The sequence below is a fragment of the Cherax quadricarinatus genome, chromosome 11 (genome assembly GCF_038502225.1).
Source record: "Cherax quadricarinatus isolate ZL_2023a chromosome 11, ASM3850222v1, whole genome shotgun sequence".
In the NCBI taxonomy this organism is placed as follows: domain Eukaryota; kingdom Metazoa; phylum Arthropoda; class Malacostraca; order Decapoda; family Parastacidae; genus Cherax; species Cherax quadricarinatus.
In genome coordinates this window covers 5,799,295-5,814,807 of record NC_091302.1, presented here as the reverse complement: position 1 = coordinate 5,814,807, position 15,513 = coordinate 5,799,295, and the positions used below count along the sequence as shown (strand labels likewise).

Sequence of the window (15,513 nt, the reverse complement as noted above, 5' to 3'; positions counted from 1 at the left end):
TACCCTGCCTCACCATGTACCCTGCCTCACCATGTACCCTGCCTCACCATGTACCCTGCTTCACCGTATATTCTACCTCACCATGTACCCTGCCCTACAGAGTGTGCTGGAAGGGTACAACGGTACAGTGTTCGCCTATGGTCAGACTGGTTGTGGCAAGTCCTTCACCATGCAGGGGGTGATTGACCCCCCTACCCAGCGTGGCATCATACCCAGGTATGTTAATATAACCAGCGTGGCAACATACCCAGGTATGTTAAATCACACCCAGGTAAGTTAATATCATATGCAGATTATTAGGAACACAGGTAAGAATGTCCTGTGAGACCTGGTTGTAATGGGAATACAGAGTAAACAAAACTCAGTGGTAGACTGTATTGTATGTTTACCTTCACCAGATATCTACAGGTATGTACAATATGTGAAGACAAAAATAATAAGCGTGTACCATGGGACCGATGGCAAAGCAGAAACCAGAGAAAGTGTATCATGCTCAACCAGCAGCTAGGCAAGTCTGCCAATGCTTACTGCAAGTGAACCACATTGCTTCAGTTTTGGCAGGCCTGCCTGTGATTGGTTAATGAACCATAGCATGACTTACCCATAGCAGGACCTACCTATAGCTGGACCTACCTATAGCTGGACTTACGTATAGCTGGACTTACCCATAACAGGAGTTACCCATAGCTGGACTTGCCCATGATGGGACTTACCCATAGCTGGACTTATGCATAGCTAGACTTACCAACAGATGGACTTACCCATACCAGGACTTACCAATATATGGACTTACCCATAGATGGACCTACCCATAGCTAGACTTACCAATAGATGGATTTACCCATAGCAGGACTTACCCATAGCTGGAATTACCCATAGATGAACTTATCAGTAGATGGACTTAACCATAGAACTTACCCATAACGGGACTTACCCATAGCTTGACTTAACCATAGCTGGACTTAATAATAGATAAACTTACCCATAGCAAGGCTTACCCATAGCAGGGCTTACCAATAGATAGACTTACCCATAGCTGGACTTCCTCATAGCAGGACTTACCTATAGCAGGACTTACCCATAGCTGGATTTACCCATTGCTGGACTTACCTATAGCAGGACTTACCCACTGTGTGACCTACCCATAACAGGACTTACCCATAGCGTGACTTAACCATAGCGTGGCTTACCCATAGCAGGACTTACTCAAAGTGTGACTTACCCATAGCGTGACTTACCCATAGCGTGACTTACCCATAGCGTGACTTACCCATAGCAAGACTTACCCATAGCAGGACTTACTCATATCATGACTTACCCATAGCGTGACTTATCCATAGCGTGAGTTACCCATAGCATGACTTACCCATAACGTGACTTACCCATAGTAGGACTTACCCATAGCAGGACTTACTCATAGCGTGACTTACCCATAGCAGGACTTACCCATAGCAGGACTTACCCATAGCAGGACTTACCCATAGCAGGACTTACCCATAGCGTGACTTACCCATAGCAGGACTTACCCATAGCAGAACTTACCCATAGCAGAACTTACCCATAGCAGGACTTACCCATAGCAGGACTTACCCATAGCAGGACTTACCCATAGCAGAACTTACCCATAGCAGGACTTACCCATAGCAGGACTTACCCATAGCAGGACTTACCCATAGCAGAACTTACCCATAGCAGGACTTACCCATAGCAGGACTTACCCATAGCAGGACTTACCCATAGCAGGACTTACCCATAGCAGGACTTACCCATAGCAGGACTTACCCATAGCAGAACTTACCCATAGCAGAACTTACCCATAGCAGGACTTACCCATAGCAGGACTTACCCATAGCAGGACTTACCCATAGCAGGACTTACCCATAGCAGGACTTACCCATAGCAGAACTTACCCATAGCAGAACTTACCCATAGCAGGACTTACCCATAGCAGGACTTACCCATAGCAGGACTTACCCATAGCAGGACTTACCCATAGCAGAACTTACCCATAGCAGAACTTACCCATAGCAGGACTTACCCATAGCAGGACTTACCCATAGCAGGACTTACCCATAGCAGGACTTACCCATAGCAGGACTTACCCATAGCAGAACTTACCCATAGCAGGACTTAACCATAGCAGGACTTAACCATAACGTGACTTACCCATAGCAGGACTTACCCATAGCAGAACTTACCCATAGCAGGACTTAACCATAGCAGGACTTAACCATAACGTGACTTACCCATAGCAGAACTTACCCATAGCAGGACTTACCCATAGCAGGACTTAACCATAACGTGACTTACCCATAGCAGAACTTACCCATAGCAGGACTTACCCATAGCAGGACTTACCCATAGCAGGACTTAACCATAACGTGACTTACCCATAGCAGAACTTACCCATAGCAGGACTTACCCATAGCAGGACTTAACCATAACGTGACTTACCCATAGCAGAACTTACCCATAGCAGGACTTACCCATAGCAGGACTTAACCATAACGTGACTTACCCATAGCAGAACTTACCCATAGCAGGACTTACCCATAGCAGGACTTAACCATAACGTGACTTACCCATAGCAGAACTTACCCATAGCAGGACTTACCCATAGCAGGACTTACCCATAGCAGGACTTACCCATAGCAGGACTTAACCATACCGTGACTTACCCATAGCAGTACTTACCCATAACGTGACTTACCCATAGTAGGACTTACCCATAGCAGGACTTACTCATAGCGTGACTTACCCATAGCAGGACTTACCCATAGCAGGACTTACCCATAGCAGGACTTACCCATAGCGTGATTTACCCATAGCAGGACTTACCCATAGCAGAACTTACCCATAGCAGGACTTACCCATAGCAGGACTTAACCATAACGTGACTTACCCATAGCAGGACTTACCCATAGCAGGACTTACCCATAGCAGGACTTAACCATAACGTGACTTACCCATAGCAGAACTTACCCATAGCAGGACTTACCCATAGCAGGACTTACCCATAGCAGGACTTAACCATAACGTGACTTACCCATAGCAGAACTTACCCATAGCAGGACTTACCGATAGCAGGACTTAACCATAACGTGACTTACCCATAGCAGAACTTACCCATAGCAGGACTTACCCATAGCAGGACTTAACCATAACGTGACTTACCCATAGCAGAACTTACCCATAGCAGGACTTACCCATAGCAGGACTTAACCATAACGTGACTTACCCATAGCAGAACTTACCCATAGCAGGACTTACCCATAGCAGGACTTAACCATAACGTGACTTACCCATAGCAGGACTTAACCATAGCAGGACTTAACCATAGCAGGACTTAACCATAGCAGGACTTAACCATAGCAGGACTTAATCATAGCAGGACTTACCCATAGCAGGACTTACCCATAACGTGACTTACCCATAGCAGGACTTACTACACTACTCTGAGTTAACTACCGATCATCACTTCAGAACTTTCACAAAGCACCGTTCCTCTTTCCGGAACGTTCACTAACCACCTTTCCTCCCTTCAGACCCATCAATAACCGCCGTTCCTCCCACCATAACGTTCACTAACCGCCGTTCCTTCCTCTTGAACCATCTGTAATCGCCGTTCCTTCTATTGCGTTCTGTGTCCACTCTTTCTCACTTAAAAACGTTCACTAACCACCGTTACTCCCTTCAGAACGTTCACTAACCGATGTTCCTCTCTCCAGCATATTCACTAACCACCGCTGCTACCTTCAGAACGTTCACTAACCGCCGTTTCCCCCTCCACAACATTCACTAACAGCCGTTCCTCCCTACAGAACGCTCACTAACTACCGTTCGTCCCTTTAGAACGTTCACTAACCGCCGTTCCTCCCTCCATCACGTTCACTAACCACCGTTCCTACCTTCAGAACGTTCACTAACCGCCGTTTCTTCCTTCAGAACGTTCACTAACAGCCGTTCCTACTTCCTCAACGTTCCACTCCCGCTGTCCCTCCCTCCAGCACGTTCATTAACCACTGTTCCTCCCTTCAGAACGTTCACTAACCGCCGTTCCTCGCTTCAGGGCGTTCGAGCACATCTTCGAGGTGATTCAGACTTCAGAGAACATGAAGTACCTGGTCCTGGCCTCCTACCTGGAGATTTACAACGAGGAGATCAGAGATCTCCTGGGAACGGACGTCAAGAAGAAACTAGACCTTAAAGAACACCCAGATAAAGGAGTCTACGTTCAGGGTGAGTCTTTACGTTGAGTGGAAGTATTTACGTTCAGGGGGAGTGCTTACGTCCAGGGGAAGTGTTTACGTTCAGGGGAAGTGTTTACGTTCAGGGGAAGTGTTTACTAACCGCCGTTACCTCGCTTCAGGGCGTTCGAGCACATCTTCGAGGTGATTCAGACTTCAGAGAACATGAAGTACCTGGTCCTGGCCTCCTACCTGGAGATTTACAACGAGGAGATCAGAGATCTCCTGGGAACGGACGTCAAGAAGAAACTAGACCTTAAAGAACACCCAGATAAAGGGGAGTCTAGTGTTTACGTTCAGGGGGTGAGTCTTTACGTTTACGTTCAGGGGAAGTGTTTACGTTGAGGGGAAGTGTTTACGTTCAGGGGGAGTGTTTACGTTCAGGGGAAGTGTTTACGTTCAGGGGGAGTGTTTACGTTCAGGGGAAGTGTTTACGTTCAGGGGGAGTGTTTACGTTCAGGGGAAGTGTTTACGTTCAGGGGAAGTGTTTACGTTCAGGGGAAGTGTTTACGTTCAGGGGGAGTGTTTACGTTCAGGGGAAGTGTTTACGTTCATGGGGAGTGTTTACGTTCAGGGGGAGTGTTTACGTTCAGGGGAGTGTTTACGTTCAGGGGAAGTATTTACGTTCAGGGGAAGTGTTTACGTTCAGGGGAAGTGTTTACGGGGGAAGTGTTTACGTTCAGGGGAAGTGTTTACGTTCAGGGGAAGTGTTTACGTTCAGGGGAAGTGTTTACGAGTGTTTACGTTCAGGGGAAGTGTTTACGTTCAGGGGAAGTGTTTACGTTCAGGGGAAGTGTTTACGTTCAGGGGAAGTGTTTACGTTCAGGGGAAGTGTTTACGTTCAGGGGAAGTGTTTACGTTCAGGGGAAGTGTTTACGTTCAGGGGAAGTGTTTACGTTCAGGGGAAGTGTTTACGTTCAGGGGAAGTGTTCACGTTCAGGGGAAGTGTTTACGTTCAGGGGAAGTGTTCACGTTCAGGGGAAGTGTTTACGTTCAGGGGGAGTGTTTACGTTCAGGGGAAGTGTTTACGTTCAGGGGAAGTGTTTACGTTCAGGGGAAGTGTTTACGTTCAGGGGAAGTGTTTACGTTCAGGGGAAGTGTTTACGTTCAGGGGAAGTGTTTACGTTCAGGGGAAGTGTTTACGTTCAGGGGAAGTATTTACGTTCAGGGGAAGTGTTTACGTTCAGGGGAAGTGTTTACGTTCAGGGGAAGTGTTTACGTTCAGGGGAAGTGTTTACGTTCAGGGGAAGTGTTTACGTTCAGGGGAAGTGTTTACGTTCAGGGGGAGTGTTTACGTTCAGGGGAAGTGTTTACGTTCAGGGGAAGTGTTTACGTTCAGGGGAAGTGTTTACGTTCAGGGGAAGTGTTTACGTTCAGGGGAACGTTCAGGGGAAGTGTTTACGTTCAGGGGAAGTGTTACGTTCAGGGGAAGTGTTTACGTTCAGGGGAAGTGTTTACGTTCAGGGGAAGTGTTTACGTTCAGGGGAAGTGTTTACGTTCAGGGGAAGTGTTTACGTTCAGGGGAAGTGTTTACGTTCGGAGTGAATCCTCCAAATTCTATATCACTCTGTGTACATACAGGTAGATACTCTCCAGTAACCTCCAGTAACCTCTAGTAACCTCCAGTAACTTCTAGTAACCTCCAGTAATCTCTAGTAACCTCCAGTAACCTCTAGTAACCTCTAGTAACCTCCAGTAACCTCTAGTAACCTCCAGTAACCTCTAGTAACCTCCAGTAACCTCTAGTAACCTCCAGTAACCTCTAGTAACCTCCAGTAACCTCTAGTAACCTCCAGTAACCTCTAGTAACCTCTAGTAACCCCCAGTAACCTCTAGTAACCTCTAGTAACCTCTAGTAACCTCCAGTAACCTCTAGTAACCTCCAGTAACCTCTAGTAACCTCCAGTAACCTCTAGTAACCTCTAGTAACCTCCAGTAACCTCTAGTAACCTCTAGTAACCTCCAGTAACCTCTAGTAACCTCCAGTAACCTCTAGTAACCTCTAGTAACCTCCAGTAACCTCTAGTAACCTCTAGTAACCTCCAGTAACCTCTAGTAACCCCCAGTAACCTCCAGTAACCTCTAGTAACCTCCAGTAACCTCCAGTAACCTCTAGTAACCTCCAGTAACCTCTAGTAACCTCCAGTAACCTCTAGTAACCTCCAGTAACCTCTAGTAACCTCCAGTAACCTCTAGTAACCTCCAGTAACCTCTAGTAACCCCCAGTAACCTCCAGCAACCTCTAGTAACCTCCAGTAACCTCCAGTAACCTCCAGTAACCTCCAGTAACCTCCAGTAACCTCTAGTAACCTCCAGTAACCTCCAGTAACCTCCAGTAACCTCTAGTAACCTCTAGTAACCTCCAGTAACCTCTAGTAACCCCCAGTAAACTCCAGTAACCTCTAGTAACCTCCAGTAACCTTCAGTAACCTCTAGTAACCCCCAGTAACCTTCAGTAACCTCCAGTAACCTCTAGTAACCTCCAGTAACCTCCAGTAACCTCCAGTAACCTCCAGTAACCTCCAGTAACCTCTAGTAACCTCCAGTAACCTCTAGTAACCCCCAGTAACCTCCAGTAACCTCTAGTAACCTCCAGTAACCTCCAGCAACCTCCACTAACCTCCAGTAACCTCCAGTAACCTCTAGTAAGCTCCAGTAATCTCTAGTAACCTCTAGTAACCTCTAGTAACCTTTAGTAACCTCCAGTAGCCTCCAGTAACCTCTAGTAACCTCCAGTAACCTCCAGTAACCTCCAGTAACCTCTAGTAACCTCCAGTAACCTCTAGTAACCCCCAGTAACCTCCAGTTACCTCTAGTGACCTCCAGTAACCTCCAGCAACCTCCACTAACCTCCAGTAACCTCCAGTAACCTCTAGTAAGCTCCAGTTTTCTCTAGTAACCTCTAGTAACCTCTAGTAACCTCCACATAGACTCTCCCTCCAGTAACCTCCAGGTAGACCCTCCATCCGGTAACCTCTAAGTTGACGCAGTTATCGGGGCTGTCAGGGTTATCGTGTGATATTCAACTGGTAGTGAAGGGAGGGGAAGGTTATCGTGCGAGTTATCACTTCCTGGGAGTCAATAAGTTACATAATTATATCTTAATGTGTTATCTTAATGAGGGAATTATCAGATCACACACACACACACACACACACACACACACACACACACACACACACACACATACTCACATACATACACTTACACATTCACCCACACACATACTCACGTACACACATACACACAGGAGAGATAGGGGGACATGATAACGACATACAAAATACTGAGAGGAATTGACAAGGTGGACAAAGACAGGATGTTCCAGAGATGGGACACAGTAACAAGGGGACACAGTTGGAAGCTGAAGACACAGATGAATCACGGATGTTCGGAAGTATTTCTTCAGCCACAGAGTAGTCAGGAAGTGGAATAGTTTGGGAAGCGATGTAGTGGAGGCAGGATCCAGACATAGCTTTAAGCAGAGGTATGATAAAGCTCACGGTTCAGGGAGAGTGACCTAGTAGCGACCAGTGAAGAGGCGGGGCCAGGAGCTCAGACTCGACCCCTGCAACCTCAACTAGGTGAGTACACACACACACACATACTCACATACACACACACATCTATCGAAACAGGGCGACTACTTGAGGTATGAAAGACAGAAAATGTAGTCTCAATTTTTAAGAAAGGAGACAGACACGCAGCATTAAACTACAGACCAGTGTTACTGACACGTATAGAATGTAAAGTTATGGAGAAGGTCATCAGAAGAGTTGTGGAGCACCTAAAAAGGAATGAGCTTATACGCGACAACCAGCACGGTTACAGGGACGGGAAATCCTGTGTCACAGACCTACTGGAGCTTTGCGACAAGATGACGGAAGACAGGAGAGAGAGAGGGGTGAGTTAATTGCATTTTCTGTAAGAAGGCTTTTCACACAGTTCCATGCAAGAGATTAGTGCAGAAGCTAGAGGATCAGGCAGTAATAACAGGAAAGGTACTGCAATGAATCAGAGAATACCTGACAGGAAGACATCAGTGAGTCATGGTACGTGACGAGGTATCAGAGTGAGCTTCTGTGACGAGCGGGGTTCCACACGCTTCAGTCCTAGGATCGGTGCTGTTTCTGGTATATGTGAATGATATGACGGAAGGGATAGATTCAGAAGTGTTCTTGTTTGCAGGCTGCAAGCCAGGTCCGGCAAATGACTCCTGAAGTTTAACCTCACCAAGTGCAAAGTCACGAAGATTGGGGAAGGGCAAAGAGAAACTGCAAAGGTTTGCAACAAGACTAGTCCCGGAACTAAGGGGCATGTCATATGATTAGAGGTTAAGGGAAATCGACTTAACAATACTAGAGGACAGGAGGGATAGGGAGGAGATGACGGCAACATATGAAATACCGAGAGGAATTGACAGGGTGTATAGGGAAAGGATGTTTCAGAGATGGGACACAGCAACAAGGAGTCAGCCACATTTGGAAGTTGAAGACTCTGATGAGTTACAGGGATGTTAGGAAGCATTTCTACAGTCACAGAGTTGTCAGGAAGTGGAACAGTCTGGAGAGTGATGTAGCAGAAGCAGAATCCATACAAAGATTTAAGGAGAAATGTGATAAAAGTCGTGCAGCAGGGAGAGAGTGCACCTAGTAGTTACCAGTGAAGAGGCGGGGCCAGAAGCTATGAATCGACCCATGCGACCACAATTAGGTGAGTACACACACACACACACACACACACACACACACACAAAACACACTCACACTGCGGTAACTGCGTATAAAAAAATGGACTTCAGAGGAGAGGATGAAGAGCCGGGGGAACCGAGGAAGATTGGTCTGGAAAGGAAGAATGGATCAAAGAGCTCAAGAGAAGGATGGAACAAGAGTGGAAAAGGAAGCTATGTGAGTTTATTACTAAAATGGAGTAGAGGATGGATGCATAGAGCAAAACGTGGAAGCTGCAAACTGAAGCTGCAGAGGCCAGGATACAGAGCTCAAAAGATGAAATGAAAATGCTGAAGCAGGATATGGAGCCAAAAAAACAGAAGGGGCATGGCAGGAGCAGGTACAGCAATACAGTGAGTACACATAAGTGAGTATATATAGGTGAGTACACTCACACACAAATGCTCACACGCACACACAGAGCTGGGACTCGACCATTGAGGACTGAGGACTGGGAACTGAGGACTGGGAACTGAGGACTGGAGAGTGAGGACTATTTACCGTTCGTCACTGTTAAATTATTAATGTTCAACCTTTTCTGAGAGATGTAGGTCGAGTCACTGCTACCAGTGATCAATGTTCTGACCACTTGTTGCTGCTGCGGGTAAAATCAGGTACTCAGTAGGTACAATTGGGAAGACAGCAGGTACAATCAGGTACTCAGGAGGCACAATCAGGTACTCAGGAAGTACAACCAGGTACTCAGGGGGTACAATCAGGTACTCAGGAGGTACAACCAGGTACTCAGGAGGTACAATCAGGTACTCAGGAGGTACAACCAGGTACTCAGGAGGTACAATCAGGTACTCAGGAGGTACAATCAGGTACTCAGCAGGTACATCCTGGTACTCAATAAGTAACACTAACGCACTTGAGTTGTAGAACTAACACATAGGTGTTATAACACTAACACACAAGTGTCTGTCTACCTGGAGATTGTTTCGTGGGTCAACGCCCCAGCGGCCCTGTCCATGGCCAGGCCTTGCAGTGGATCAGAGCTTGATCAACCTGTCTGTTATTACTGATTTCACACAATCCAGTGTACGAACCGCAGCCCGGCTGGTCAGTTACTGACTTTAGGTATCTGTCCAGCTCCCTTTTGAAGACAGCTAGGGGACTTGAAGACAGCCACGGGTCTTGAAGACAACCAGGGGTCTCGAAGACAGCCACGGGTCTTGATGACACCCACGGGCCTTGAAGACAGCCACGGGTCTTGATGACACCCACGGGTCTTGAAGACAGCCACGGGTCTTGAAGACAGCCAGGGATCTAATAGTAATCCTGCTTATACTTAAGTGGGATTAGTTGAACAATCTCGCGCCTCTGCTTGTCACCCGCACCGTTTGTCCAGTCTTTTGCTTTCAGAGGGAGTGATTCCTGTGTGCAGATTTGGAACTAGTCCCTCTAGAATTTTCCACGTGTAACACCAACACACAGGTGTTGTAACACTAACAAACAGGTGCTGTAAAACCAACACACACAAGTATTGTAACACTTATACGGGTGTTGTAACAATAACGCACAGATGTTGTAACACTAACACAGGTGTTGTAACACACACGATGTGCCTTAAAATTGTTGTTACAGGTTACTAACTGGCTTTTCTTCTCTTCCTGTTACTGATGCTGCTGCTTCTGCTACTGCTGGTGCTACTACTGCTGCTGGTGCTGGTGCTACTGCTTCCGGTGCTTCTGCTACTGTTGCTTCTGATGCTACTGGGGCTACTGCTGCTGTTATTGCTGCTGTTGGTACTGCTCTCCTGCTTGTGCTGCTACTGCTGTTGCTGGAGTTGCTGCTACTGGTGTAGGTCTGTCCCAACATCCGGTCCACAACACTGCTGAGTGCGAGGAGTTGATGGAGCGAGGCTGGAAGAACCGGTCCACTGGTGCCACTCTGATGAACGCTGACTCCTCCAGATCTCACTCCATCTTCACCATCACGCTGGAGATGATGGAGGTGTCTGGGGACTCGGACTCCATCAGGAGTGGCAAGCTCAACCTGGTGGACCTGGCAGGCTCAGAAAGGCAGGCCAAGACAGGTCAGTACCTCTTTCTCTCTCTCTCTCGCTCTCTCTCAAATACTACTACTACTACTACTACTAATAATAATAATAATAATGATAATAATAACGTCTACAGGAGCCACGGGTGATCGTCTTAAGGAAGCTACTAAGATCAACTTGTCACTGAGTGCTCTGGGCAACGTTATCTCAGCTCTGGTGGATGGCAAGAGTAAACACATACCTTACAGAGACTCCAAACTCACCAGACTACTGCAGGTGAGTACTAAGACTACTGTAGGTGGGTACTAGGGCTACTGCAGGTAGCCATTATGTCTGCTGTAGGTGGGTACTAGAACTACTGTAGGTGGGTACTAGGACTACTGCAGGTGGGCACTAGGACTACTGCAGGTGGGTACTAGGACTACTGCAGGTGGGCACTAGGACTACTGCAGGTGGGTACTAGGACTACTGCAGGTGGGCATTATGATTACCGCAGGTGGGCAGTATGACTACTGCAGGTGGGTACTAAGACTACTGCTGGTGGGCACTGAAACTCATTCAGATGGGCACTAAGATATTCAGGTGGGTACTAAGACTACTGCAGGTGAGCACCATGACTTCTGCAGGTGGGCACCATGACTACTACAGGTGGGAACTAAGGCTACTGCAGGTGGGCGCCATGACTACTACAGGTGGGAACTAAGGCTACTGCAGGTGGGCGCCATGACTACTACAGGTGGGAACTAAGGCTACTGCAGGTGGGCGCCATGACTACTACAGGTGGGAACTAAGGCTACTGCAGGTGGGCGCCATGACTACTACAGGGGGAAACTAAGGCTACTGCAGGTGGGCGCCATGAACTAACTACTACAGGGGCCATGACTACTACAGGTGGGAACTAAGGCTACTGCACTGCAGGTACAGGGGGAAACTAAGGCTACTGCAGGTGGGCGCCATGACTACTACAGGGGGAAACTAAGGCTACTGCAGGTGGTCACTAGCACTACAGCAGGTGGGAGCTCATCCAGGTGGGCAGTAATACTCATCCAGGTGGGCAGTAAGACTCATCCAGGTGAGCACTAAGACTCATCCAGGCGGGCAATAAGACTCATCCAGGTGGGCAGTAAGACTCATCCATGTGGGCAGTAAGACTCATCCATGTGGGCAGTAAGACTCATCCTGGTGAGCACTAAGACTCATCCAGGTGGGCAGTAAGACTCATCCAGGTGAGCACTAAGATTCATCCAGGTGAACACTAAGACTCATCCAGGTGGGCACTAAGACTCATCCAGGCAGGCAGTAAGACTCATCCAAGTGAGCACTAAGACTCATCCAGGCGGGCAATAAGACTCATCCAGGCGGGCAGTAAGACTCATCCAGGTGGGCAGTAAGACTCATCCAGGTGGGCAGTAAGACTCATCCAGGTGGGCAGTAAGACTCATCCAGGTGAGCACTAAGATTCATCCAGGTGAGCACTAAGACTCATCCAGGTGGGCACTAAGACTCATCCAGGCGGTCAATAAGACTCATCCAGGTGTTCATCACACTGCTGCAGGTGGGCACTACTCACAGATGAGGCCGGTGAGAGACTCTTATTTTATGGAATTGATGCTACTGTCCTGTTACTGTTGGTATTCTGTCCCAGGTTCTGCGCAATAATTATTATAATAATGATGATGATGATGATAATAATAATAATAATAATAATAATAATAATAATAATAATAATAATAATAATAATAATAATAATAATAATAATAATAATAATAATGATAAAAATCCAGTGAGTTCCTTTAGAGTAACGGTTTAAAGGAGGACTGGGGTAGTTAAGGTAATGGGATCAGTATTGGGAAAGTGCTGTAGGGAGGCCAATTGTAAGACTAATTTAGTTGTAAAGCTTTAATAGACCTTACAACGCAATTGAAGAAATCGCCGAGTCCACTTAGAAACATCCTGCATAAGTGTAGACATTCTTCAAGGGACGTGGCCGCCGAGGCAAAAGGCAAATGGTTAGCGCTAACATGCCAGTCAGAGGCTGGACTATGGAGGACAGCTGGACTGAAGCAAGTCATGTAGTCGGACTTGCTTGGGCTGGTATGGCATACCGAGGCAGGTTCCTAAAACCTCAAGGCGGTGAACCTCAAGCCTAGTAAGACCTCACTGAGCGCAGTTTATTATCTGAGATGAGGTCCAACTCAGCTGGGATGTTATCCCGTGAGGTCCAACTCAGCTGACATGTTATCCCGTGAGGTCCCACTCAGCTGACATGTTATCCCGTGAGGTCCAACTCAGCTGACATGTTATCCCGTGAGGTCTCACTCAGCTGACATATTATCCGGTGAGGTCCCAGTCAGTAAATTTCTGGGTAATGAATTGTTGGTCCACAGACCTAGCATGAAGGTGACCGGCCTCCACAGGAACCCCACATCATGCCAACAGAATCAGTCTACTTGAAAACAGTGTCGTGCCTATGTCACCTATTGATGGAATCTAAGTATTCATCGATATATAAACTTTTGAGACTAACATCTTATGTCTTCAAATTTCTATAGATACAGAGAAGGAAAAGCCCAGAACAAGGATTCAAAATTCCTGTTTTAGAAAATGTTGTACAGCCTATACTAGTGCCCAAGAATCATTGGTTTACTAGGTTATTAACTGATAAGGCCGATCACCAAGTGTTGCATGGTGGAGTGCATGACACTACGTCAGATTCATCAGTCCTACTGGGTACCGCAAGGCAGACAGAGTGTAAAAACACAGCTGAGGTGCTGTGTGCATTGTTGGCATATTGACGGGAGTGCTTGTCATTATCCTGGACGCCACCTCCCCCCTCCTCTTACCTGACCAACAAGGTGAGGCATGTCGCCCCCTTTGAAGTCACGGGGTAGATTACACGGCCAATTATTCTGACTAAGGCAGCAGGCAAAGTCCCTCTTAAAGTTTATGTGTGCTTGTTCACCTGTATTACCACGAGGGCAGTACGTTAGAGGTCTCCACTGATATAACTTCTGAAGTCTTCATTAAGTTCTTCAGGAGATTTGCAGCTATAAGGTCATGTCCCAGGTAATTGATTTCAGATCACAGATCGAACTTTGTTGCTGGCGCTGTTTACCTCGCCAAGATATTCAAGCAAGCAGACGTTGAACAAATGATCAAAGAAAAGCTTTTGACACAGTAAACCACGAAATCCTACTCCACAAACTTGACCACTACGGTATAAGAGGCCATGCGCTTGCTTATTTCAAATCTTACATTACTAATAGGTATCAGTACGTCACCATTAAAGACACAGCATCAGCAACACGGCCACTTGATACTGGAGTTCCGCAGGGAAGTGTCCTTGGTCCCCTGCTCTTCCTCATATACATCAATGACCTACCAAACGTATCCCAACACCTAAAACCCATTCTCTTTGCTGATGACACGACTTATGTCATCTCTCACCCTAATCTTGCCACCCTTAACACCATTGTGAATGAGGAGCTGATTAAAATATCGACTTGGATGACAGCCAACAAACTTACGCTTAACACCGACAAAACTTACTATATAATGTTTGGTAGCAGAGCAGGAGAGGCACAAATTAACATTAAGATTGACAACACTCTAATTACCAGAAATAATGGGGGAAAATTCTTAGGCTTATACCTTGACAACAACCTGAATTTCAGCACCCATATCCAGCATATAGCCAAAAAAGTATCCAAAACGGTTGGGATCCTCTCCAAGATACGATACTACGTGCCGCAAAATGCCCTTCTCACACTATACCACTCACTTATTTATCCATACCTCACCTATGCTATTTGTGCTTGGGGATCAACTACAGCAACACACCTAAAGCCAATAATAACCCAACAAAAAGCTGCAGTAAGAATAATCACTAAATCCCATCCCTGGCAGCACACCCCCCCACTCTTCAAGGATCTAAACTTACTCCCAGTTCAGTACATCCACACTTACTACTGTGCAATCTATATCTACAGGGCCTTAAACTCTAATATCAACCTTGACCTTAAACGCTTTCTTGATAGTTGTGACAGAACCCACAGGCATAACACCAGAAACAAACATCTCTACGACATTCCCCGTGTCCGACTAAACCTTTACAAAAATTCAATGTATGTCAAAGGCCCTAAAATCTGGAATACCCTACCTGAGAACTCTAGAACTGCAGACACATTCATCACATTCAAAACTACCATTAGAAAACATCTTATCTCCCTGATACACCCCGTCAACTAACTTCACGAATACCACCTGGTGGTTCACACTTACACTCGCACACTCATTTGACCATAAACAGTAATATTAATCTCAGTCTTAATATAATGAATCCTGTGATACTCCAATACTGAAACTATATACTGTGCCAAAACAAAAGCACTCACACTGCTAAACTCACAAAATAGTATTTAGTCACTTAGCCATAATACCAACTTACCTCATAATTTGTAATATTTTACATTTAAGAATAAAACTAAGTATGCCCGAAATGCCTAGCCATGCTAAGCGTTCTAGTGGTACACTC

General features: G+C 46.5%; 1 protein-coding gene across 1 annotated transcript in view; it reads left to right on the top strand.

Annotated features, from left to right (window-relative positions):
• Window positions 1-15,513, top strand: part of LOC128687496 (osmotic avoidance abnormal protein 3-like) — a 238,803-nt gene that overhangs the window by 123,381 nt on the left and 99,909 nt on the right. Inside the window, exons 5-8 of the mRNA XM_070083939.1 lie at window positions 101-216; window positions 4,070-4,239; window positions 10,785-11,015; window positions 11,116-11,255. Coding sequence (XP_069940040.1) covers window positions 101-216; window positions 4,070-4,239; window positions 10,785-11,015; window positions 11,116-11,255 — 657 coding nt within the window. The remainder of the gene's footprint in view (window positions 1-100; window positions 217-4,069; window positions 4,240-10,784; window positions 11,016-11,115; window positions 11,256-15,513) is intronic.